We start from the raw sequence: 25,240 nt of genomic DNA on the forward strand, positions 1-25,240 counted from the left end.
TCCAAAACTAGTTTAAAATGTAACCCTAAAAAAGGGGCCACAGACACAGTGACAATTAGAGTACAAAGTAATAATTCCAATGTACCCTCCAGATTTCTCGGCGGGAGCAGTGTCCAGGGGCCTGTCGGGAAGGTAAGAATAACTTTAAAAACTTACCTTTACAGCTGCAGGAAGTCGGCCGTGGGGATTTCTGAGAAGATTTGTTAGTACCTGTATATAAGTTGGGCTGTTGCTAAACCCGAGACACTACACTTGTAGTGGCCCCCACCGTTCCACCTCCTCTAACCTAAGGGGTTGAGTGATTATCAGGTAAGCTCTTCCTTTCTTTTTCTTGTTTTATCTAGAGGGGATGGCAGGGAAGGCAGTACAATGTTCCTCCTGCAGGATGTTTGAGGTGAGGGACGCCGTCAGTGTCCCTGCTGATTTCATCTGTGGGAAGTGCACCCATCTCCAGCTCCTCAGAAACCGTGTTAGGGAACTGGAGCTGGAGCTGGATGAACTTCGGATCATTCGGGAGGCAGAGGTGGTTATAGTTAGTAGCTTCAGGGATGTAGTAACTCCGAAGAATAAAGATAGATGGTTGACTGTGAGAGGGGCTGGGAGGAAGCAGTCAGTAAAGGGATCCCCTGTGGTCGTTCCCCTTAGTAACAAGTATACCACTTTGGATACTGTTGGGGGGGGGGGGACTTACCAGGGGTAAGCCATGGGGTACAGGTCTCTGGCACAGAGTCTGTCCCTGTTGCTCAGAAGGGAAGGGGGGAGAGGAGTAGAGCATTAGTCATTGGAGACTCCAGAGTTAGGGGGATAGATAGGAGATCCTGTGGGAACGAGAGAGACTCGCGGTTGGTGTGTTGCCTCCCAGGTGCCAGGGCCCGCGATGTCGCGGATCGTGTTTTCGGGATCCTTAAGGGGGAGCAGCCCCAAGTCGTGGTCCACATAGGTACCAACGACATAGGTAGGAAAAGGGATAGGGACGCAAGGCAGGAATTCAGGGAGCTAGGGTGGAAACTTAGATCTAGGACAAACAGAGTTATTATCTCTGGATTGTTACCCGTGCCACGTGCTAGCAAGATGAGGAATAGGGAGAGAGAGCAGTTGAACACATGGCTACAGGGAGGGTATCAGATTCCTGGATAATTGGGGCTCGTTCTGGGGTAGGTGGGACCTCTACAGACGGGATGGTCTACACCTGGACCAGAGGGGTACCAATATCCTGGCGGGGGGGATATTTGCTAATGCACTTCGGGAGGGTTTAAACTAGATCAGCAGGGGATTGGGAACTGAATTGTAGCTCCAGTATACAGGAGGTTGAGAGTAGTGAGGTCATGAGTAAGGTTTCAAAGTTGCAGGATTGTAGCAGCAGGCAGGAAGGTGGTTTAAAGTGTGTCTTCTTCAATGCCAGGAGCGTCCAGAATAAGATGGGTGAACTTGCGGCATGGGTTGGTATCTGGGACTTCGATGCTGTGGCCATCTCGGAGACATGGATAGAGCAGGGACAGGAATGGTTGTTGCAGGTGCCGGGGTTTCGATATTTCAGTAAGCTCAGGGAAGGTGGTAAAAGAGGGGGAGGAGTGGCATTGTTAGTCAAGAACAGTATTACGGTGGCAGAAAGAACGTTTGATGAGGACTCGTCTACTGAGGTAGTATGGGCTGAGGTTAGAAACAGGAAAGGTGAGGTCACCCTGTTAGGAGTTTTCTATAGGCCTCCGAAAAGTTCCAGAGATGTAGAGGAAAGGATTGCAAAGATGATTCTGGATAGAAGCGAAAGTAACAGGGTAGTTGTTATGGGGGACTTTACTTTTCCAAATATTGACTGGAAAAGCTATAGTTCGAGTACTTTAGATGGGTCCGTTTTTGTCCAATGTGTGCAGGAGGGTTTCCTGACGCAGTATGTAGATAGGCCAATGAGAGGCGAGGCCATATTGGATTTGGTACTGGGTAATGAACCAGGACAGGTGTTAGATTTGGAGGTAGGTGAGCACTTTTGGTGATAGTGACCACAATTCGATTACGTTCATTTTAGTGATGGAAAGGGATAGGTATATACCGCAGAGCAAGAGTTATATCTGGGGGAAAGGCAATTATGATGCAATGAGGCAAGACTTAGGATGCATCGGATGGAGAGGAAAACTGCAGGGGCTGGGCACAATGGAAATGTGGAGCTTGTTCAAGGAACAGCTACTGCGTGTCCTTGATAAGTATGTACCTGTCAGGCAGGGGGGAAGTGGTCGAGTGAGGGAACCGTGGTTTACTAAAGCAGTTGAAACACTTGTCAAGAGGAAGAAGGAGGCTTATGTAAAGATGAGACGTGAAGGCTCAGTTAGGGCGTTCGAGAGTTACAAGATAGCTAGGAAGGACCTAAAGAGAGAGCTAAGATGAGCCAGGAGGGGACATGTGAAGTCTTTGGCAGGTAGGATCAAGGATAACCCTAAAGCTTTCTACAGATATGTCAGGATTAAAAGAATGATTAGGGTAAGAGTAGGGCCAGTCAAGGACAGTAGTGGGAAGTTGTGCGTGGAGTCCGAGGAGATAGGAGAGGTGCTAAATGAATATTTTTCATCAGTATTCACACGGGAAAAGGACAATGTTGTCGAGGAGAATACTGAGATACAGGCTACTAGACTAGAAGGGCTTGTGGTTCATAAGGAGGAGGTGTTAGCAATTCTGGAAAGTGTGAAAATAGATAAGTCCCCTGGGCCGGATGGCATTTATCCTAGGATTCTCTGGGAAGCTAGGGAGGTGACTCCTGAGCCTTTGGCTTTGATCTTTAAGTCATCTTTGTCTACAGGAATAGTGCCAGAAGACGGGAGGATAGCAAATGTTGTCCCCTTGTTCAAGAAGGGGACTAGAGACAACCCCAATAACTATAGACCAGTGAGCCTTACTTCTGTTGTGGGCAAAGTATTGGAAAGGTTTATAAGAGATAGGATGTATAATCATCTGGAAAGGAATAATTTGATTAGAGATAGTCAACATGGTTTTGTGAAGGGTTGGTCGTGCCTCACAAACCTTATTGAGTTCTTTGAGAAGGTGACCAAACAGGTGGATGAGGGTAAAGCAGTTGATGTGGTGTATATGGATTTCAGTAAAGCGTTTGATAAGGTTCCCCACGGTAGGCTATTGCAGAAAATACAGAGGCATGGGATTCAGGGTGATTTAGCAGTTTGGATCAGAAATTAGTTAACTGGAAGAAGACAAAGGGTGGTGGTTGATGGGAAATGTTCAGACTGGAGTCCAGTTACTAGTGGTGTACCACAAGGATCTGTTTTGGGGCCACTGCTATTTGTCATTTTTATAAATGACCTGGAGGAGGGCGTAGAAGGATGGGTGAGTAAATTTGCAGATGACACTAAAGTCGGTGGAGTTGTGGACAGTGCAGAAGGATGTTACAGGTTACAGAGGGACATAGATAAGCTGCAGAGCTGGGCTGAGAGGTGGCAAATGGAGTTTAATGCAGAAAAGTGTGAGGTGATTCATTTAAGAAGGAATAACAGGAAGACAGAGTACTGGGCTAATGGTAAGATTCTTGGTAGTGTGGATGAGCAGAGAGATCTCGGTGTCCATGTACATAGATCCCTGAAAGTTATCACCCAGGTTGAGAGGGCTCTTAAGAAAGCGTATGGTGTGTTAGCTTTTATTGGTAGAGGGATTTAGTTTTGGAGCCATGAGGTCATGTTGCAGCTGTACAAAACTCTGGTGCGGCCGCATTTGGAGTATTGCGTGCAATTCTGGTCACCGCATTATTGGAAGGATGTGGAAGCATTGGAAAGGGTGCAGAGGAGATTTGCCAGAATGTTGCCTGGTATGGTGGGAAAATCTTATGAGGAAAGGGTGAGGGACTTGAGGCTGTTTTCGTTAGAGAGAAGAAGGTTAAGAGGTGACTTAATTGAGGCATACAAGATGATCAGAGGATTAGATAGGGTGGACAGTGAGAGCCTTTTTCCTCGGATGGTGATGTCTAGCACGAGGGGACATAGCCTTAAATTGAGGGGAGATAGATATAGGACAGATGTCAGAGATAGGTTCTTTACTCAGAGAGTAGTAAGGGCCTGGACTGCCCTGCCTGCAACAGTAGTGGAGTCGCCAACGTTAAGGGCATTCAAATGGTCATTGGATAGACATATGGACGATAAGGGAATAGTGTAGATGGGCTTTAGAGTGGTTTCACAGGTCGGTGCAACATCGAGGGCCGAAGGGTCTGTACTGCGCTGTTCTATGTTCTAGAAGAAATATATAGATTCATTTGTAAATGTAACATCATGAATTACGGTGGTCAAAGTGCATCATGATGGATAAATGAATAGCTCAAAGGCACTGCTTACAATCAATACTGTCTTCGGGAAATAACATGTTCAAGAAAAATACACATATTAATAAAGCTCAAGATTAACTGCTGACCAAGATGTGGAATTTTTCAGTTTCGTCCACCAACATTTCATGTACAACAAACATTTTTGGCAAAATAAAGTTACTAGCAGATGAAAGTAGTAACTTTTGGAGAGTGTCATAGTTCTGACCAATAAGACTGTTAATAATGTTGCACAGGACTTCCTGTTCATAAAGTCTACTTCCTGTTGTGTTGACTTTCAGGCATGCTTTTGTGCTGATGTTTCCAATTCAATTTTTTTCAAAACTAAATCTCATTGTGTGGGTCCTATATAGCTCTCTGGAGTCTCTCTTCCAAAGTGGTTGTCACCTTCTTTGTGAAAGAATCCCTGCATTTGTCAACTGATCATGGGCAATGGCGCAGATAATTTGCTGGGCAGAGAAAAAATGGTGAGTGTGAAACTTCCTTTGTATTTTACAGGGTAGTAATCAAGCTTGCCCATTTATAGCGTGGAACACAGTGGTTAGATTATTTGTAAAACATGCAAGAATTTGGTTGTGAGTTTTTGACATAGCGCCAGACCTGGCCACATGCTCTTTTGAGAACAGACAGAAGATCCAGCTATTACATTGTAGAGGTTAACCAGAAATCACTGCTTAAATTTTCCACGGATGACAACACTATTCACCAGTTCGAAGACCTAAATGGTTGTAAAAAGGATACAATTTCATTAAAATGAAACAAAGGTCTTAAAATGTAAAAATGAGGCGCGCATATCGCAGTATGCACAGGCTAGTTACCTAACCATTAACTGAAGAAATCTTCCACAATCAGGCCAATTGACCTGAAAGTTTGCTGGCCAGAATCTGTTCATGATTACCCAGACAGGCTGTCACATCCAATTAGGAGAAGGCAAAGTTTCAAGCAAGCACACTTGGCCTGCACTGCACAATAATGCCACAGAAGAAAAAATACAGGCAATTTATATATAAAAATCAATAATAATAATGTGAAGTAGTTCATAAAGTCAATCCAGACATTATGGAGTTAAAAGGCTTTGATATGCCACTCATGGTAGCCGCTGGCCAACAAAGATCATCTTACCTCCACTTTAATTTCATTCTCCAGTTCAGCATCTAGAAAATCCAAAGTGACGGGCTCCTGAGATTTAGGATTCTGGACCAAAAGGAATAATCATCAAACAATAAGTGGAAAATACTTTGTGACATAAAGTTCAACATTTGAGCTCAAACTAGTGCAGTCAAGATATTTTTTTTGTACCCTTCTCAATAAGGATATTTAAACAAAAGGTTAGCAGTTGACAAATCAAAAAATTTGTTGGGACATTTCTCCAATGCCTAATTCTACGTAATATTCAGTTGTAATATGCTACATTTCAGAATTTGGAGATTACTGAATTGAATGCAAGTGCAAAAATATTCCTTTTAAGGCAATTGTTTTAACCTTCGTATTGCGTGAATGCTTGCTGACATTTGGCCCTTATTAACACCCATTGGCATTCCACGATGGTAATTAACTGTTCAGCGGTTTAACCTTTATGTAACAAGTCGAACCATTGAATTATAGTAGCAACAACTATCTACAGCATTTCCAAAGGTGGAACTGCCTGTATTTAATTGCATGATCCACTACAAGTACTGAGCATTCTTGGGAATAGGATGGATCTGCACTGGTTAATTTAATGAGCCCAATATAAATGTTGAATCTCCACTCAGATCTGTTGGCAATAGTCAATTCTTTGCATGACCATACTCCCAAGCAAGGGTCAGTTTTCTTCTGTATCTCGTATTTCCCCAATTTGCGAGAGGTACATCAACACATTTTATTGGTAACTTTTATTTAATTTATGATCCAGTAAGAGTGAAGTTAAAAAAATAATCTTTACTAATTATAAGGAATGGTAAGGTCTTATGATTATTTTCAATTACCCTACTGGTACCAGAGAGATGATTTTAGACAGCTAGCACATATAGTATCAATAAAATGCACACTTTTTAAAAAAAAACAAGTTGTTTTGAATTTTACATCAATAATACTTTCGGATGGAGCAGCACGGTGGCACAGCGGCTAGCACTGCTGCCTCACAGTGCTGAGGACCTGGGCTCAATCCTGGCCCAGTGTCACTCCGTGAAGAGTTTGCACATTCTCCCAGTGTCTGCATGGGTCTCACCCCCACAACCCAAAGATGTGCAGGCTAGGTGGACTGGCCACGCTAAATTGCTCCTCAATTGAAAAAAAAATAATTGGGTACTCAAAATTTATTTTTTTTAAAGGAATTCTTTTGGACAAGAATATGGGGCTTGTAGCAACACACATTATAGGCAACCATGACTAAATTCCAATCACAATTGCCATTAAACTGAGGATTCAATTCCCTTTTCCTGAGCATTAAAGATTTGTTTGGGGAATTAGTGAGTGAATTATAATTGTAATTTTACAATTTGACTGCAGGCCATGGACTGGGTGGAAAATTGTTTTTCATTTGCAAACTCAACTATCATTCAAGTGGGGCATGACATTCTGAGCTCCCCCAAAGGTAGTTTGGCTGCCTTATTATTGCAGCTCTTCAGTTTGGACCAAAAGCATTCATTTGGAGGGAAGTAGAAAGGGGATTTTGAATCAGCCGAGGAAATTTAGAAAGTGGGTTGCTAAGGATTGGAAGCCAATGAGCTGCTCACCAATGGATACAGGTATTGAACTGATTCCTTTTCTCAGTGCACTTCTCACTTTTAATCAAGATGTTAAACAAAGTAGATATTATCCCCATGGGAACACGAATCCAAGGTCGGGGGGAAAACAAGATTGTAACAATTTGGTTTCTTTTCATCTAACTGAACTCTTTTAACACTTACCAATTACCACCAAGCATATCTAACACAAAATGCCAATTGACAGAATCATAGAATCCCTACAGTGCAGAAGGAAGCCATTCGACCCATTGAGTCTGCACCGCCCCTTTGAAAGTACACCCTTCCAAGGTTCACTCCCCCATCCACCCCATCCTATCCTTGTAACCCCGTAATCTAACCTGCACATCCCTGGACACTAAGGGGCAATTTAGCATGGCCAATCCACCTAATCCACGCACCTTTGGGCTGTGGGAAGAAACCGGATCACCCAGAGAAAACTCACGCAGATGCGGGGAGAACGTGCAAACTCCACACAGTCACCCAAGGCTGCAATCGAACATAAGTCCCTGGCGCTGTGAGGCAGCAGTGCTAACCACAGCATCTATTGAGCTTACATTCAAAATAAAAGGGTATTGGGGAACAGTACAGTTTTTATTCACGGACCACATAGCCCCTTACTGCAGGTGCCTAATGCAGCAACATTCAATCCTGGCTCTACAGAGAGTCCACAGGCACCGGCAGCATTTCAAAGTAGTTCCTCTTGACATAACAAGAAAAGAACTGGAGTTTGTTATATTTTATAACAACAATCACCCATCTTAAATAATAAACCAAACCGAATTAAAGGAAGAGATTACACATGCACAGAAGACCCCCGACACATTACCAATCATGCAGCATGCATCAAGACATTGGTGTGAGATGGTAAGCAGGTCGCATCACGTTCCGATACATGTGGCCATGGAAAGAAAAATAAGAGTCAGAAGCGATTATGCAAAAAATATCTTACACAGCGACAAAATAAAAGTGATGAATTACAGTGGAAGAAACTATGCACTTGACAATGGCTTTCGAAAAAGCACCCGTCATTTATAATATGAAAGCATGTGTGTGCAGGGTTACATAAATCCTGTCCAATAATTTTAGTGCATTTTTATTAAAAAGAGCATAGTGGATTTGCTATCTCAGAGATGACAGGTTTTCTTGCTTTGTTCGACATCTAAATTAGGCCAAGATAGAGGTAGGGTCAACTTGAGGGAGGAGCTTGATTCTGCTGAATTCAGTGACATCCTTTTTGGGTCCCATTTGGAATGAGGGCACCAGCAGACAGCAAATGTACAGGGTAATGCTGCAGAAATAAGGAGTTCGGGGCTGATAGCAAGTCTGCACAGCGTTACTATCGACAACATACAGTCACATTTTAAGTTTAAATTATTCAGCTGCCTCAGCGCACCACAGACTGTCTTGTCAGCTCTATTTAATGACTGGGAATCTCAGGAGTAGTTGAGGCCACTGATCAGCACTCTGAGCACGCGCCTGAACGTGCATGAGTAGAAATGTGTGATTCTCCGCCTTTTCTCATTCAACAGTGATGATTGTTATTGTCTGCTCTCATCACTGAACTTCCATTGGTCATGAAAAAGCTTGTGCTCTTGGAGTTCAGGATGCCCCAAATCCCCCCCCCCCCCCCCTCTGTGTATTTCTGAAGTTATGTAACTTTTCTTCAAACACTCATTCTCTTGGTCACATTTACCCCAGTCTTTTGGCTGTCCTGCATGTTGTGATCCATTTATCTGTCGATACGGGATGAAGCACACAAGCAGCTGCACGATTAGCTCCTCTGAGCATCTAACAATGCTCCTACTCTGCTTCATGCACTGTGTTATCGCTGGTCTATGCTGCAAGAGCATCACAGAGTATTTCAACACAATTTCTGCCGGATTTCCTCAGGTGATAGCATCAACCCATGCCTTCCCCCCTCCCCTCCCCTCCCCTCTCTCCCCCTCCCTCTTCTCCCCCTCCTCTCCTCTCCCCTCCACCCCTCTCTCCCATCTCCCTCCCCTCCTCCCACTCCCCCCCAACCACCTCCTCCCTCCCCTCCTCCCCTCCTCCACTCTTCCCCCTCCCTCCTTCCCTCTCCCCCTCCTCCCCTTTCCCCGAATATCTCTGTGACACTGGGATTTTTCATGGGAGTTGGCGGCTGGGGGTGCCGGCAACCTTCCTTCTCCAAATGACTTGCTGTTGAGCTCGGTAACAGGTTGGAGAGAGACAAAATCACATTTTTTTGTAAAGTCATCAATGGGAAGAGTGAAATGCCTGGACAAATCTCATGAGGGGAAAAAAGGATATTCAAACAGAGGTGTTTGTGTAATGGCACCAAAAATTGCCATCGCTTCAGCAAAACGGCTTCAATACTCGAGACGTGAAGATCTTGTGCCGGCCATCAGGCTGCTTGCTGGACGTCTGTTCTCCTGCCTGCACCATTTCTCAAGCAACAGCAAGCCCAGTAACGGCTAACGTTTGCCTTTTCAAATCACCCTCCACCACAAGGTGCTGCCTCCAGAAAGTCTTTGGGCTGGATTCTACGTTTCTGAGACTAAGTATTGACACCAGCGGAGTATGTGTGGTCTTCCACAACCAGAAAATCGTCATGAAGCCCTCACTGATTCCGGTTCAGGTGTTGGGGGTAGCACCAGCGCCAGCAGGTCTATGCTGCAAGAGCATCATAGAGTATTTCAACACAATTTCGGCACGAAAATCCATTCTCCGCCCAATCGGCGAACACTATTTTGGCATTGGGCTCGGAGAATCCCGCCCATGTCTTAAAACTGCCTTTGGGCCAATGGCCTTTCTATTTAAAAAACATGATTGGCGCTGATACACCATGGGTTCGAACCCAGAAGAGATTTGGCTGCTGGGTTCCTGCAACCGCCCCCCCACCCCCCCGCCCCCCCCTCCTCCCGGCCCTCCCCGATTTAAAATCTAGCCCGCAGGCTCTCGATAACATTCATATTTGGTCCAGAATTGGATACAGAGCTGCGACCACAGGAACAGGAATTCTTATCAGGAAATGCTAGAATATATAATCTTTCCACCATGACCACCACAACAAAATGGCTTCAATATATTGGGTCCAACCCCCTTGGTTATTTTGCATCTAATTGGTGTGAACTGCACAGCATTTCTTATCTGGTGAGGTCTTAGAATCATAGAATCATAGAATAGAAGTTTACAGCATGGAAAAAGGCCCTTCGGCCCAACCAGTCCATGCCGCCCAGTTTTTACCATTAAGCTAGTCCCAGTTGCCCGCACTTGGCCCATAACGCTCTATACCCATCTTACCCATGTAACTATCTAAATGTTTTTTAAAAGACATTTAAAAGTCTTAATGACTTCTCTGCTGTTTGTTTGGAACTCTCTATTCAAGAGAACTTCTTTCTGAAGTTTTGGGTCAACATTTTCAAAACTTGTGGATTAAAGTAACAATTGTTTCCACAGTTGATGAACAGGCATTCCGATGAAGGGTAACACTTTCAATATTAACCCATTTCTCAGGCCCTGCCTGAAGGGCTATGCGGCTCCAGCAGTGGCTAATTTTATTGTTGATGTCCATTGGCATATACATTACAGCAGAAAGCCTCATTCTTGTGCAGGATACATCCATGGCAACAATCCCAGCAAAAGATCTAAGCTTTGTTTACCATTCGGAAGACAGAATTGAAGGTGCACCCTTTGTGCCGATCAACCAAGGCTAATTGTGAATGTTTTGAAGAGAAACGCTTTAGGAGAGAGAACTGCTCACAGTTGGACAGCAGATCAGATGGCCCTATATGTTTCCGTAATGTGTTCTTCCTGTAGCTGAGATCACCTTATTTCTGGGTTGTTTTGAATTCGGGCATACATTTTGAGATAAGAATTTGATCTTGGAAACTGGAGTCTAGAATTTGGATAGTGAAATTGCAGAATACTGGGACAAAAATGGCATTCAAAATAAATGTGGAAAGCTCTATCTCTTAGGAAAGTTGCATTGACTAAGTATTCTGATCCATGAGTTTAATGGTAGGATTTTAGATGCTATGGTACCAATGATTCTTCAGTCTCTTCCACTGTACTTCAATTTGTCAAATGACAACTTACCAAAGTCTTATTACAGGCAGAAAGTTCACAATGGTTATTTTCCACAATACGCTCATGCAAGTACTTCAAAAGGGCTTGCTAAAACAGTAAAGCCTAGAAAAGCAGCACGCCATACACAAACAAAATCATTAGCCTCCAAAGAGATGTCATTTTAAAGGGACAGAGCAAAAGAATTCAAAGTATTTTCAGAGAGCGGCGCATGAAGTCTGGGAAAGGGGGCACCTTTTCCATACACACTTAATTCTCTCAAATGTAATTTGCATTAATTTCATGCAAATACTTTGAATGAAAATAATAATGGTGGAGCAATGAATACCTGACAATGGCATATTTACACAGCACCTAAAAATGATAATTCTTCGCAGATACGTTTCTAATTTTTCAAAGTGCATATCATTATATACATGTTATTAAAGCTGGCCTGAAAAGGCAGTGTGCAGAATCCTTAATGAACTGATATGCGCTCAACAGAAGAATAGTTAAGTCATACTGACATTGATGTTATTCATTTTTCTGAACAGTCAGATGTAATGTATGCAAACTCTACAACAAAGTTATTAAATAATATTCAGAAGGAAAGCAAAACCATTTTTCAGATTAGAGTTCTTAATAGCTATTAGGGATGAGCAAATCAGTTCAGTTCTGACTCCAGAATCTAAATCTGGTTTTTACTATACCAATCTGTACTGTAAAACCTCTGGGAAGTCATCATTTGTGCTGCCCTAATTTGAGCATATGTCACCAGTTTACTTTAAATTGTCTATATCCTTGGGACAATCTCGTCGGCCCTGTGTGGTCACGGGGCAGCATGCTGTGTTACAGAGTGACGCTCGGGGCACCTTATTTGAACTGAATCATGTGGAGGAGTTAGGAAAAGTAGCTCAATTACTTGCCCACAGGAAGGAAAGGTTAAGTGACACGCTGTCCACATTCTGCTTCAAAAATGGCACCAGCCGAAACACAGCACACAGGCTACCCACCAATCCTGCTCACTGAGGGAGGATTCATTTGTCAGCTAGTCGCATCAAGGGTGGAATTCAATGACTCCAGATGATGAGATGAAAACCAAGGACATCTTAATGCCTTTCCCAAGCCATGCGGGTGCTTTGTCCTCATATTTCCACAGTTCAGTTTACATTTGATATGCTCACAATTTGTCGAGAAAAATTCAAATCTAAATGTTGGGTTAAAGTGCCATTAGCACCTGAAAGTGGCCATTAACTATTTTATTGCTTTGCTGACTATAATTATAAAAACACCTGTCATTTAGTTTTTAGTCAAGCAAGATTTTACCAGGATACAAGTTCAGATCAATGATGTTCAAATCCAATTACAAAAGAAACTGAATTGAAATTAGTTTGGATCGCCAATATTGCTCACCCTGATGTTTTTCTTTGTAAATCAACAAATGTCATCCGCTACTGGGGGCTAAGACTTTATTTGCAGTGTTAACCGAACAAGAGTTAGATTCTGGACAAAGTTTTTTACTTGAAACAAAAAGCTAGACTGGGTGATAAATGTACTTATATAATCATTGGTTGTGACTCAAGCCTTGAACTAAAATGAATGAAGTGAACTTGCTTTTCCAAAGGGAATCATATTAATCAGCATTGTGAATTCCCTCAATGACTATACTATTCCAGCCAAGGCACATTCGTACTGACTTCTACTTGAGATGTATTAGATGAAACTGTGTCTCCACAGTTAAGTAATTGTTCATTAAAGTATACCCTAGTCACCAAAGAATCGGATGGACCACATGCATTGTCTGTAATAAACAGGACAATCTGTCAAATCTGTTACATTCAAATCTTCATATCAGCCAGTGAGCGATCCTAAAAGTTAAATTTGTCTTTATGCGGATATTATTTTAAATATTTAACAGCCATCATTAGAAGACAAGAGCACTGCCTAAAAAGTTATCATAGAACTAGCAAAGCTCCTTTGGTAATGGATTATGTATCGGCTAAGCAAGTAGAAATGCATGCTTCAGGATATCTTGTGTAGCCAGGCCCAAAGGTAGGCACTTATATTTAAGTTTGCCAAGGCTCTCTCCAAAAGCTTCAATACTGGCAGTTTTGCAGCACCAAGGGTTCCTTCAGCTACATTACCTGTGTACCAGGGCGTCTCTCTCTTAAATTAATCTTTGGGATCCCTACACCAATTAACTAATGTAATAAAAAAGTAAAGTTTTTTGGTTAACATTACATCCATCAGTATGAAATGTATTATGATTAAAATGGTATATTAATGAGATGGATATCAAATCGTGTTATTGCAGGTACGAAATGGATCAAGGTATACAGCAATATTTTAAATGAATTTTAAATGGAATGTGCAGTATGCAATTCATATGCTAAAATCTGGGCCCAAAAGTACCAATCCTGTCTGCCATGGGATGGACAGTTTAACAGACCATTAAAAGATCCATTGACCTCGGAGGTGAATTTACGGTCCTGGGGCAGGCGGGGCTGGGAATGCCCACTCGCAATGTCAGAACAAGACTATAAACCTCTGAGATCATGGGCGGGATTCTCCCCTACCCGGCGGGGCGGGGGGTCCCGGCGGGATGGAGTGGCGTGAACCACTCATGCGTCGGGCCGTCCCAAAGGTGCGGATTTCTCAGCACCTTTAGGGGCCAAGCCCTCACCTTGAGGGGCTAGGCCCACGCCGGAGTGGTTGGCGCGCCGTCGACCGCCGGGCGGCGGAAGTCCGCGCATACGAGGGAGCGTCAGCGGCTGCTGACGTCATCCCCGCGCATGCGCAGGGGGGGTGTCTCTTCCACGTCGGCCATGGTGAAGACTGTGGCCGAGGCGGAGGGAAAAGAGTGCCCCGACGGCACAGGCCCGCCCGCGGATCGGTGGGCCCCGATCACGGGCCAGGCCACCGTGGGGGCACCCCCCCCAGGGCGGGGCCCCCCAGGACCCAGGAGCCCGCCTGCGCCACCTAGTCCCGCCAGGAAGAGAGGTAGTTTGATTCTCGCCGGCGGGACAGGCATTCCAGCAGTGGGACTTCGGCTCATTGCGGGCCGGAGAATCGCCGGGGGGGAAATCGCAGACCGGCGCGATTCCCGCCCCCACCGAATATCCGGTGCTGGAGAATTCGGCAACCACCGGGGGCGGGATTCACGCCAGCCGCGATTCTCCAACCCGGCGGGAGGTCGGAGAATCCCGCCCCATGTTTCCATGATTAACTACCAATACTGTTAGTTTGTATAGTTTGGGTAGGAAATACAGCCCACTACGTGACTGGAAGATGATCAATTTACATTTAATCAAGCTTTTCCTTAAAATATACTTGTGGTTCCAATATGCTTCTAGAATCCGGATAAATTACTGAAACGAGGCCGGATGCCTAATTGTGGGCTGATCTTGCCCCCCCTGTCGAGGCGAGTACTGCACCAATCCCAGGCTCAAGTGGATCACTACCGAGTTAATTTTGACTGGTATTTGATGGCAAGGTTACTAGGGGAAAGTCATTCTTCCTGCACTGATAAAACGTGCCTAACAGGTCATCAATGGTGTTGTCATTTTCCATGAAAATATCCAGGAATTGCATTCCACCCTCTGGAAAAAGGACAGTTTAGATTCATGGGGCTAGGCACGGGGCCCTTATTAAATCCTTCATTATGTTAACATGCTATCAACCAATATATTAAATTAGCTGCAAGTAATTGGACACTCAGGGACTCCTCTGTTAATACCAATCTTTTCAAAACCAAACATTGGGAAGGAAAGTGTGGCAGAAGAAGAACAGTTCAGCACCATTATAACAATGAGTAAGTTTGAGTGAGAAAAATTAACTGGATAGAGGCTAAATCAAAGGCAACATAATCCTCTATGGTTAGAGGTCCTTATTCTCAGGTTGTCATTATCTCTAATAAATTAACACACACAAACTTTAACTTGTTCATGTATCAATACCATTCACAGAAACAATTTCTCAAAATACCCATTTTCTAAGTCTGTCAGTTAACATTAATTTTATGCAGAAATAGAACTGCTTATGGTTTAAATTCACATCAGGTTGAAATAATCTTTTAGGTTTAGTTTTAGAATAAAATGTACATTGAAAAAAAACACATTTCAAATTCCTAAGACAGAATTGTTGACAAGCAGCACACAAATACTTTCAAACTATAGAAGACCACAGTCCTTCCCCACTGCAGTTAGTAATGATTTCTCACTTTCTCAATACCGTGCAGGGAGGAGAGTAGATTCCTCTCCATTTTCTTGAGCTTTTCCTTCAAATATTCTTATCAAAAATAATTAGTGATAACTTTGCTAAGCAATGGTTACAAAATGTAACTTCAAAGAAAAATATTCCCTCATCCCCAGCTCATCATGGACTCAGGTGTTTTATCAAAAGGTTTTAGAAAAATATCCAGGCATGTATCTTTATTTTTGGCCAATCACAGCCCCCAAGTATTAGCCCCAATATGAGCATTGAAGCAAAATCTTTCATGCAGCCAGACGATTTGATAAAGTTAATGATGTTAGCTGGTGCTGAGTGGGATTGATTAGAGATAGATTAATCTTCATTTTGCTTAGTCTGTATACTGTGTATTTGATACACAGCTAGTGTTACTTAATGGAAATATGAGTCTTAATACAGAAACATTGAAAATTATGAAACAGGGAAGAGATGACAATATAATGTGAAGACTACAAAAGATCTACACCATGTTAAAAATTTTAATTTGTTCTTATCAATTACTCCAACGTTGAGGATTGGCTTTTTAAAACAAAGTTTTGCGTTACATTAACTGCCATCTCTTCTACTTGCATTTCTATGATAACTACCTCTATTGTAATATATACTTATGCACACAAACACATACCCCCACACACAAAATGTAAAGCTACATCTATATAAAAATCGACAGTAAATACATATCACTTTTTAGAAACACCAAAATCAGGAAAATGAATTTGTTAATATTGGCATGACAAAGTAATGTCTGCTTGAATGATGAGAGCCCAGCCATCCATTACTCTTGTTGAAACAGCTGTACTCCAGGAAAAACATTACTTGATTGACAGCTCTGGCTCTTTGATAACTGCAGTCAATTTCACTGAAGTTTATTTACACAAGGTTAAGTGGTTTCAAGCATTTGTGGTTTCTGTTTTTGATTCTTTAAAACAGTTGGATGATTGATATTTTATTGCCTTGTAGTGATTAATTTAATATAATAGAAAGTAATGAATGAAAGAATTACTTCTTAAAATCTATTTTACACATTCTGGTGTCACTATAGGGTTCATTGGTTCTCCACAGTGTGAAGTGGGTCAATGGGCATGGAAGTGCCACATCTTGATGTGGCGGGCAGGAGGAACCATGGTGGGAGGCTACGGTAGAGTGCTGTAACTTGGCATAGGGGTAATGAGGTGTCATGAATGCCATAGCCTGGCACAGGGGATGTGAAGGACCATGGGAGGGGGTGTGGAGTGCCACAGCTTGGTATATGTGGCATGAGGAGGACATTTGGGACTCACCTTTAACAGGACCTCTGAGTATATTTTCTCTAGGGTTCATAACTCCTCTGAGGGGCCATGAATCATGGCTCATTAACAACATGGCCCAACCCCAGGAAAAGTGTGGAAAAGTGTGACATGCCTATCTCTGCAATGAAGCCGGTCAGATTGCGAGTGCCAGTTGTGGGCTTTTGACCGGAAGCAGCCTGCACCCTTTAAAATCAGGAATGAGGTCGGGAATCCCGAAACTGGGACCCGCCTGTCGTTTTTTTTAAAGATTCCGGAGTCATCCCTACTCAGTGAAAATTCAGCCGATAATGCTCTTACCTGCAGCACCAGCCCCAATCCACCCCCAGGGTCCTCCTTTGGCCTGATGCGTGATACCTAATGTAACTTGCTAATTGGTAGAAATAATGGAACCTGAGCCTAGAGAAACTAGGCTTGTCCTCTCCCCACCTCATGCAATTTGATGAGGTGGGATTGCAGAAGCCAAGGTTGGTGGATCAATGTATAAATAAACTCTTTGGAAATCTAAAATATACTTGATCTACACCTTGAAAGCGGTGGAGCAACTATCAGCTAATAACAGGGTTTTGAAATTTGCCTGGAAAATGCAACTGCAAAGGTAATTTTAGTACACTTTATGGATCAGACATCTATAACATGCACTGTAATAAATAATTTCTTTAGGAAGTTTGCTATCTTTTTGAACAGCAGTCAATTCATAATAATCCCATGTGTCTGTAGGTTAAGCATTTTGAAATATTATAAATCTTCAAGGCTCAGACATTGATACTTATCTGCAGGTCTGGTGCATTGTTCATTCTGTGGGGTCAAGCATATCTCAATTTCCACTGCTGTTCTCTATGCTAACTTCGAATTTGTTGCAAATGCTAATCGGCACCTTTTCATATTTCTAAACATCCTTAACATTTGCAAGACCAGAACTGCCACTTCAATTATTTGAATACAGAGTACAAATGTATCTCCGGTCGAAAGGTTGTATTATTTGGAATGTATTGAATATAACTTTAAATAGGGGTCTTTGTTAACTGTGCTCATCAACAGTTGAGGCTGTGTCTTAAACCCTGCCATAGTGCAGTCGATTAAGATCAGCTGCTTGTATAAACTTTGAAAATTTAATGGAAATATATTCAGTGGATGTGCTGTCCTGGCAAAATGCCCTAGGTCTTGTTTACACTGACAGAAACAGCTCAAATTCAATGTTAAATATTTCTGAATGCAGTACTCATTGAACCTGATTTGAACTGTACTTTAATTCAACACAAATCAGGTTTGAGTAAATAGTAAAAACATAATGTAAATTTAAAAATCTATTTTACTTTAAGAGGACATAAATAAATACTTGTCAACTGTCTCATTATTAAATATTTGGCGAACATCAAATTAAAATGTAAGAGTCACCATCGACATATTTCAAGTTACTTCATTGCTTACTGATTACAAGTGATCAGAGCAATGGGCTTCAGATGCAAAATGTATTCACAAAAAACCAATCTAATTATTATTACTTTGTTTAAAAACAGAGGATAAGTTATGGGTGCCTGCATTATGCAGTAGTGCAATTGCCAAGGTGCTCAATTTAATTATCAACAGAGTGACCATAAGTGATGGGTCCTCATAGAATATTCCATTTCTAATGTTTTAATGGAAAGTATTTTGAAGTAATTGTTTGAAAGAACATGGACTGCAGAGAGTTTTTATTGTTTGGTCATGTGAGATGGTTCTTCTGTCAGACCTTGCTTGTGTTCTTGATACGGAGGGGTGGAAATGGGGACGGGAGATGATGTAAAAACAAACACGAATGATTATAATAAAGAAACAAAGGCTGAAAGCTGTCACATTTTGACAAAAATGCAAGGCTGTGTTCAGCCTGTCCACGGCTTAGATTGATACATTTTAATACAGTACGCAGATTAAAATGTATGAAAAATCTACAGCAGCCTTGATAGGGGAGTTTGGAGGTGAGAGTTGTATTACAACTGCCACTGTTTGGGATAAATGTGGCAGTAGAAGTGGCCTTGACAGTTTAATTTTTGTTGAGATTGAGAGGGACACTGTTGCTCTGGTAACGGTTACTTAGGGAATACAATACTGATGGACCCACAATGTCGCAAGTGTGGACTGATGAAAAACAATTCCACACTTTGGAGGCCACACAAGTATTATAAATTGCCAACTATCTAAGATATATTGGCTACCTGAGCACAGCAAAATAAAGCCAGAAAGCCAAGTAAAATTATAGTTGGTTGCAGAACTACATGGAGGATTGTCTAGTTAGTCAGCCAAATGCCAGAACTGAAAAACAAAACTCTCTTCACCACACATCTGAAATTTGTGGTGAAGCTCTGCAAAATTAAGCCCTTGGCAATGAATTTAGTGAATAATGGTATAGAGGGGACTAGTCCTTTACTTCCTCCATCACCTTTTGCTGTCTTAAAAAAATTGTCCTTCACTGAGGTCCAGAGACAAGATTGTGTTGGGGGGGAACTGGGGACTAGGCCAAGCAATGATGGTTGGGTTGGGGGGTGTTACATATACAGCATGCTCTAACTACAGCAAATTAACTTCAGGATAAGTTAAGATGCAAAGAGCACAGAAGCCTCATTTCAATCTTGAAATATGGTCAATATTTACTTCAGCTGGTCACCGGTCCAGCTTAGTGTCCCAATCAACTGAATAGGAGCCTGAATGTCCATGCACAGAGGATGCAGGCCTCTGCATTGCTAAACTGGATACTACTGTGCATATTTTAGGCCTATAAAATTTGTACAAACATGTTAAGCACAGATTCATTCGGCAGCTCAAATATTTTTTACCAACTGTTTTTGAAGGCTTCCATTTAAGAGGATTAGAGATAAAGGGAGTGCAGTTCAGAATGAATCAGTTTTTCTCAGCGACAAATTGTTCCAACTCGGGGTGTGTTTTTCTCTTGGACTATCTCTTCCTGCTTTTTTTCATGCCGCTTCCTTTCTCTTTTTTCTTTTAGTCACTGAAATTTCCCTCAGTCTTTAGTTCTGTCTCATTCTGGTCTTTCAGAAGCGAGGAAATGAGGCTATGACAGGTGAGGACCTTGAGAGGATTGATATCACCAAGGAGGTAGTGATGGGCAAGCTAATGGGGCTAAAGGTAGACAAGTCTCCTGGCCCTGATGGAATGCATCCCAGAGTGCTAAAAGAGATGGCTAGGGAAATTGCAAATGCACTAGTGATAATTTACCAAAATTCACTAGACTCTGGGGTGGTCCCGGCGGATTGGAAATTAGCAAACGTGACACCACTGTTTAAAAAAGGAGATAGGCAGAAAGTGGGTAATTATAGGCCAGTGAGCTTAACTTCGGTAGTAGGGAAGATGCTGGAATCTATCATCAAGGAAGAAATAGCGAGGCATCTGGATGGAAATTGTCCCATTGGACAGACGCAGCATGGGTTCATAAAGGGCAGGTCGTGCCTAACTAATTTAGTGGAATTTTGAGGACATTAACAGTGCGGTAGATAACGGGGAGCCAATGGATGTGGTATATCTGGATTTCCAGAAAGCCTTTGACAAGGTGCCACACAAAAGGTTGTTGCATAAGATAAAGATGCATGGCATTAAGGGGAAAGTAGGAGCATGGATAGAGGATTGGTTAATTAATAGAAAGCAAAGAGTGGGGATTAATGGGTGTTTCTCTGGTTGGCAATCAGTAGCTAGTGGTGTCCCTCAGGGATCAGTGTTGGGCCCACAACTATTCACAATTTACATAGATGATTTGGAGTTGGGGACCAAGGGCAATGTGTCCAAGTTTGCAGATGACACTAAGATAAGTGGTAAAGCAAAAAGTGCAGAGGATACTGGAAGTCTGCAGAGGGATTTGGACAGGCTAAGTGAATGGGCTAGGGTCTGGCAGATGGAATACAATGTTGACAAATGTGAGGTTATCCATTTTGGTAAGAATAACGGCAAAAGGGATTATTATGTAAATGATAAAATATTAAAACATGCTGCTGTGCAGAGAGACCTGGGTGTGCTCGTGCATGAGTCGCAGAAAGTTGGTTTTCAGGTGCAACAGGGAATTAAGAAGGCAAATGGAATTTTGTCCTTCATTGCTAGAGGGATGGAGTTTAAGACTAGGGAGGTTATGCTGCAATTGTACAAGGTGTTAGTGAGGCCACACCTGGAGTATTGTGTTCAGTTTTGGTCTCGTTACTTGAGAAAGGACGTACTGGCACTGGACGGTGTGCAGAGGAGATTCACTAGGTTAATCCCAGAGTTGAAGGGGTTGGATTACGAGGAGAGGTTGAGTAGACTGGGACTGTACTCGTTGGAATTTAGAAGGATGAGGGGGGATCTTATAGAAACATATAAGATTATGAAGGGAATCGATAGGATAGATGCGGGCAGGTTGTTTCCACTGGCGGGTGAAAGCAGAACTAGGGGGCATAGCCTCAAAATAATGGGAAGTAGATTTAGGACTGAGTTTAAGAGGAACTTCTTCGCCCAAAGGGTTGTGAATCTATGGAATTCCCTGCCAGTGAAGCAGTTGAGGCTCCTTCATTAAATGTTTTTAAGATAAAGATAGATAGTTTTTTGAAGAATAAAGGGATTAAGGGTTATGGTGTTCGGGCCGGAAAGTGGAGCTGAGTCCACAAAAGATCAGCCATGATCTCATTGAATGGCGGAGCAGGCTCGAGGGGCCAGGTGGCCTACTCCTGCTCCTAGTTCTTATGTTCTTATGTGTAGCATTCCTTCTAGTTCATTCCAGATAGCATGTTCAAATTTTCACCTATTTCTTTACCTACTTTGTGGGCAGCACGGTAGTACAGTGGTTAGCACAGTTGTTTCACAGCTCCAGGGTCCCAGGTTCGATTGCTGGCTTGCGTCACTGCCTGGGCAGAGTCTGCACGTTCTCCCCGTGTGCGCATGGCTTTCCGGGGGCTCCTGTTTCCTCCCACGGTCCAAAGATGTGCAGGCTAGGTGGATTGGCCATGAGAAATTGCCCTTTGTGTCCAAAAAGGTTAGGTGTGGTTACAGGGATAGGCTGGAGGCATGGGCTTAAGTAGGGTGCTCTTTCCAAGGGACGGTGCAGACTCGATGGGCTGAATGGCCTCCTTCTGCACTGTAAATTCTATGATTCTATGATACTTTCCCTCAGTCGGATTTCCTTCTGTTGGACACTAACAGGTCAGCAGGATCTAAGATGGAGTCTCCAAACTTTGAATCTTCGCTCCAAGGGCTTTGTGGGATCAGGAAACTCTCGGAGAAACGATCCGAGAGGGAGCTTTGGGATTTCAAGTTCACCTTTCTCGTGAAAACGTTCCCACGTGCTGCTTAATTTCTTGCAAATTCTGGATGAGGAATTTGTTTCAAATGTTTTTTGAAGTCTTCCATTTCAGTAAATCAGAAAATATGGGAGTGCAGTTCAGAATGAACCAGGTTGATAATAAGACCGTCTCAGTTGCAGCTTTGCTGTAACCACGGGGGCTTTGCTGCAATTTTAGAACTCGTCTTCCGTGTTGCCCCATGCCCAGATTGCCAATTTCTGGTAAATTTGCGTTTTGCTGCAGGCTCAGGGTCAAATGAAATACACTCAATCGCATTTCTGCAACAATCCTTGCAGCTTGTATAGATCTGAATGCAGGTATCAGAGATGAGCTCTGACCTATTGCCGCCACCAAATAATAAAACACAGCGCCACGTAGGCACTGGAATGAAATAGTAGGGAAAGTATTGCGAGATGTTAGTCTTTGTTCCTGCCAGTTTTGTTGTGTTAATTGCTCCGAATAAAATCAGCTTGAATGGTAATATTTGGTATTTTTTTCACTGCTGCCTTTTTCCTTGTACACAGATAATGCTCAAGGGCACAACAGTCCTTTAATTAAATTGTGGCCCTAACGAGATGCATCATAATTGGCGACTGCATTATGAGGCGATATGTCCTTGCAGACATTTGTGGGACGAAGACAGGCCTGCGTGTCTCACTGGGAGTAAAAAATGTTTACGAATTTTGACAAGCGTGAATGCCTTTGACAGCACATTTTTTCTCGAAATATTAAGCTCACTTAATTAAGGTTTATTCTGGATGTAAATGATGCACACAATTTGGAAATGAATTCTGTGATTAGTGGCATTTAGAAAGGCAGGGACAGATTTTAAGAATAAGATGGTTGGAGACATTAGACAACAGTCATCTACATATGTAGAGAAACAAGTAACTGCCCCTTCCATAGAGTAGGTGGCTGAGGGGGAAAATATGTTTGGAAAAAATGTATTTTCTTTCCACAGATGCTAGTGTTCTTTCACTGTAAAAAGAAGTGTCGTTTGAGCACAAAATACCAGATGAGAAACAGGCCCACAACCTCCCCAACTATTGGTGCACATCCATGAATACAAATCGAATCAATGAAAGTGGAGTCAATGGTTTCCTATTACCCAAGTACCAATGTCTGATTTCAATCAAATAAGTGGGATTTTTAATTTATTAGTTACCAACGTGATGTGAATTATCTCCTAGCCTGGCAAATTTCAATTCCGAACCGTTACAGCTCAGCCAGGAAAAGGGACAGTTCTACTACATTTTAAGCACACTCACACACGCTCACCTCCTTGTACGATATCATATGAATAATTTTAGGTATAAGAAGCGCTTTCTAGTAAAAAAAAAGATTGAAGCTTTGAAGTCAGTAAATGATTCTGGTTAGCTCGAGCTAATGTTAGTTGACTAGTTAATCAAAGACAGCCGATGCATCGGCTGCCTTTGCTGGGTACCTTATCCTTGGATGGGAATTCCGTTAGCAGCCTCTCTGCCATGCAGCTTCATAAACAAACTGGCAAAATTGTAAAAACTGATCAGCATGGGGATTTTATTAAGGCTGTGCAAACTGGCCTGGTTAAAATTTTCATAAATGGTGCCCCTTCCATCACGTTTCAGCTCAATTTTCTCAACACTTCGCAGTTGGGCTCAAACACAGAACAAAATAACAAAGGCTTACCAACGTTGACCACTGCCCAATAAAAGTTCATTTTTAAAGTAAAAACTTTGCTTCCCATCACTGTGAATTTGCTCCCAATTGAAACTTACAGAATTGGCTGCACTTCCACACACCACTATACGTTGCCTCTGTCACTTACAGAGTTTGCATTGTTATTATATAACCTTGTATACAGGGTAGGTTTCATTCAATAACTATCAGATGAATTCAAAACACTCCATTTTGTTAGGATTCACAGGAAATAAGAAACAGTTAGAAACAGGTGTTGCAGAAATTTATCAAATGGGATGGAATATATCCTATAAGCAAGCGTTGTAGTGATATCAGCTGCATAATACAGTTAGATTCCTAATCAATTTAGCTCGCTCTATTGGCCATTTTAATGGAGCATGAGTACATTACCGCTCATGCTTCCAAAACCTCTCAGGACCAAACCAGTTTAATGCGCCACCTTACAGCTGCCGCATTAGGATGGTTTGACATAGAAAAGACCGATTCAAGGTGAATGTGCAAATTTGCTCATTTTTTTCTTCCCGCCCACTAATACTTACTTGTATATATCTTCAAAACGATAATCCGGATGCTAGCTATTTCAATTTAAATATTCTACAGGGTCCCAGATTCTCATTATTTCTTTTTTAATAGTTATTATATAAGATTGAATTAACCCTCCCCTTCGCCCATGGTTAATGCCTTACATAAAATGTAACAGAAATTCCCATTCTTGCAGTCCTGTTAAAATTAATGACTCTTGTGTTACAGCATTTTGTGACTTGAGCAAAACCCCCTCAATCATAGCAACAATATCAAATGATTCTGATATTAATTCACTGTAAATGTTGAGTGGCGAAGATCTCATTCTAATTGGAGGCGAAGGCACAAAATCTATAATTAACTGCGATGCTGCACGTTGGCAATTCCTAGGATACCCAGTTTTAATGATTTCAACAGAAGTCAGTGATTCGATTTTTAATGGCTCACAATAGTAGGTCCTCCATGCATTAGCTATTAGAATGCATAACATTTTTATCCAACTTACCTTCGGCTGGAGGTTTGGATGAAGCAATACGTAGCCATTAGGGTCAATTGCAAAATAATAACCATTAGGGCCCAGCTGTTATAATACAAAAAAGGACTTTAATAATGTAACTTTCAATCCAAATAAAAAAAACATTTAAAAGATTTCAATATTATTCAACGCAATGTGCATGGTCTCCATTTTATTTAGAGACTGCAATAACATTAATGTATGATTTTCGAACAAACATTGAATAATTTTACATTTTCAGAATGTTACAGCTGCACATCTTAAGATTTTAGATGATCTTTATGCTGTGACTGTAATTATGTACAATTACATACAAAGGAATTAGAACAAATTCAGTATCTAAGGGGATGAGCCAACTCTGAATCAACAATAAATCCATGAAAGACTTTGAAACAGTTTTTAACTCAAGTTTGTGTTCATTTTTGTGTTATTTCATTTGTTCATTAATCAACGTAATGATGTGAACTAACATTGAAGATAAAGCAGTGACATTTTCTTCATGAGCATCAACCACATTGGTTTTTGTGCATTTTGGACAATATTAGCCTGAATATAGAAGAGAAGGCTCCAGATAACACACACAAGACAGAGTGAGCATGGGCACAGGGAGG

At 42.1% G+C, this 25,240-nt stretch overlaps 1 protein-coding gene across 4 annotated transcripts in view; it reads right to left on the reverse strand.

Moving 5' to 3' along the window:
• Positions 1-25,240, reverse strand: part of LOC140387976 (voltage-dependent calcium channel subunit alpha-2/delta-1) — an 890,358-nt gene that overhangs the window by 144,562 nt on the left and 720,556 nt on the right. For all 4 annotated transcript variants that reach the window (XM_072471400.1, XM_072471399.1, XM_072471398.1 and 1 more), the window contains 2 exons: positions 24,621-24,695; positions 5,432-5,503 (listed from right to left, as the gene is read on the reverse strand). In XM_072471400.1, the coding sequence (XP_072327501.1) occupies positions 5,432-5,503; positions 24,621-24,695 (147 nt within the window). The remainder of the gene's footprint in view (positions 1-5,431; positions 5,504-24,620; positions 24,696-25,240) is intronic.

Source organism: Scyliorhinus torazame, chromosome 13 (genome assembly GCF_047496885.1).
Source record: "Scyliorhinus torazame isolate Kashiwa2021f chromosome 13, sScyTor2.1, whole genome shotgun sequence".
In the NCBI taxonomy this organism is placed as follows: Eukaryota; Metazoa; Chordata; class Chondrichthyes; order Carcharhiniformes; family Scyliorhinidae; genus Scyliorhinus; species Scyliorhinus torazame.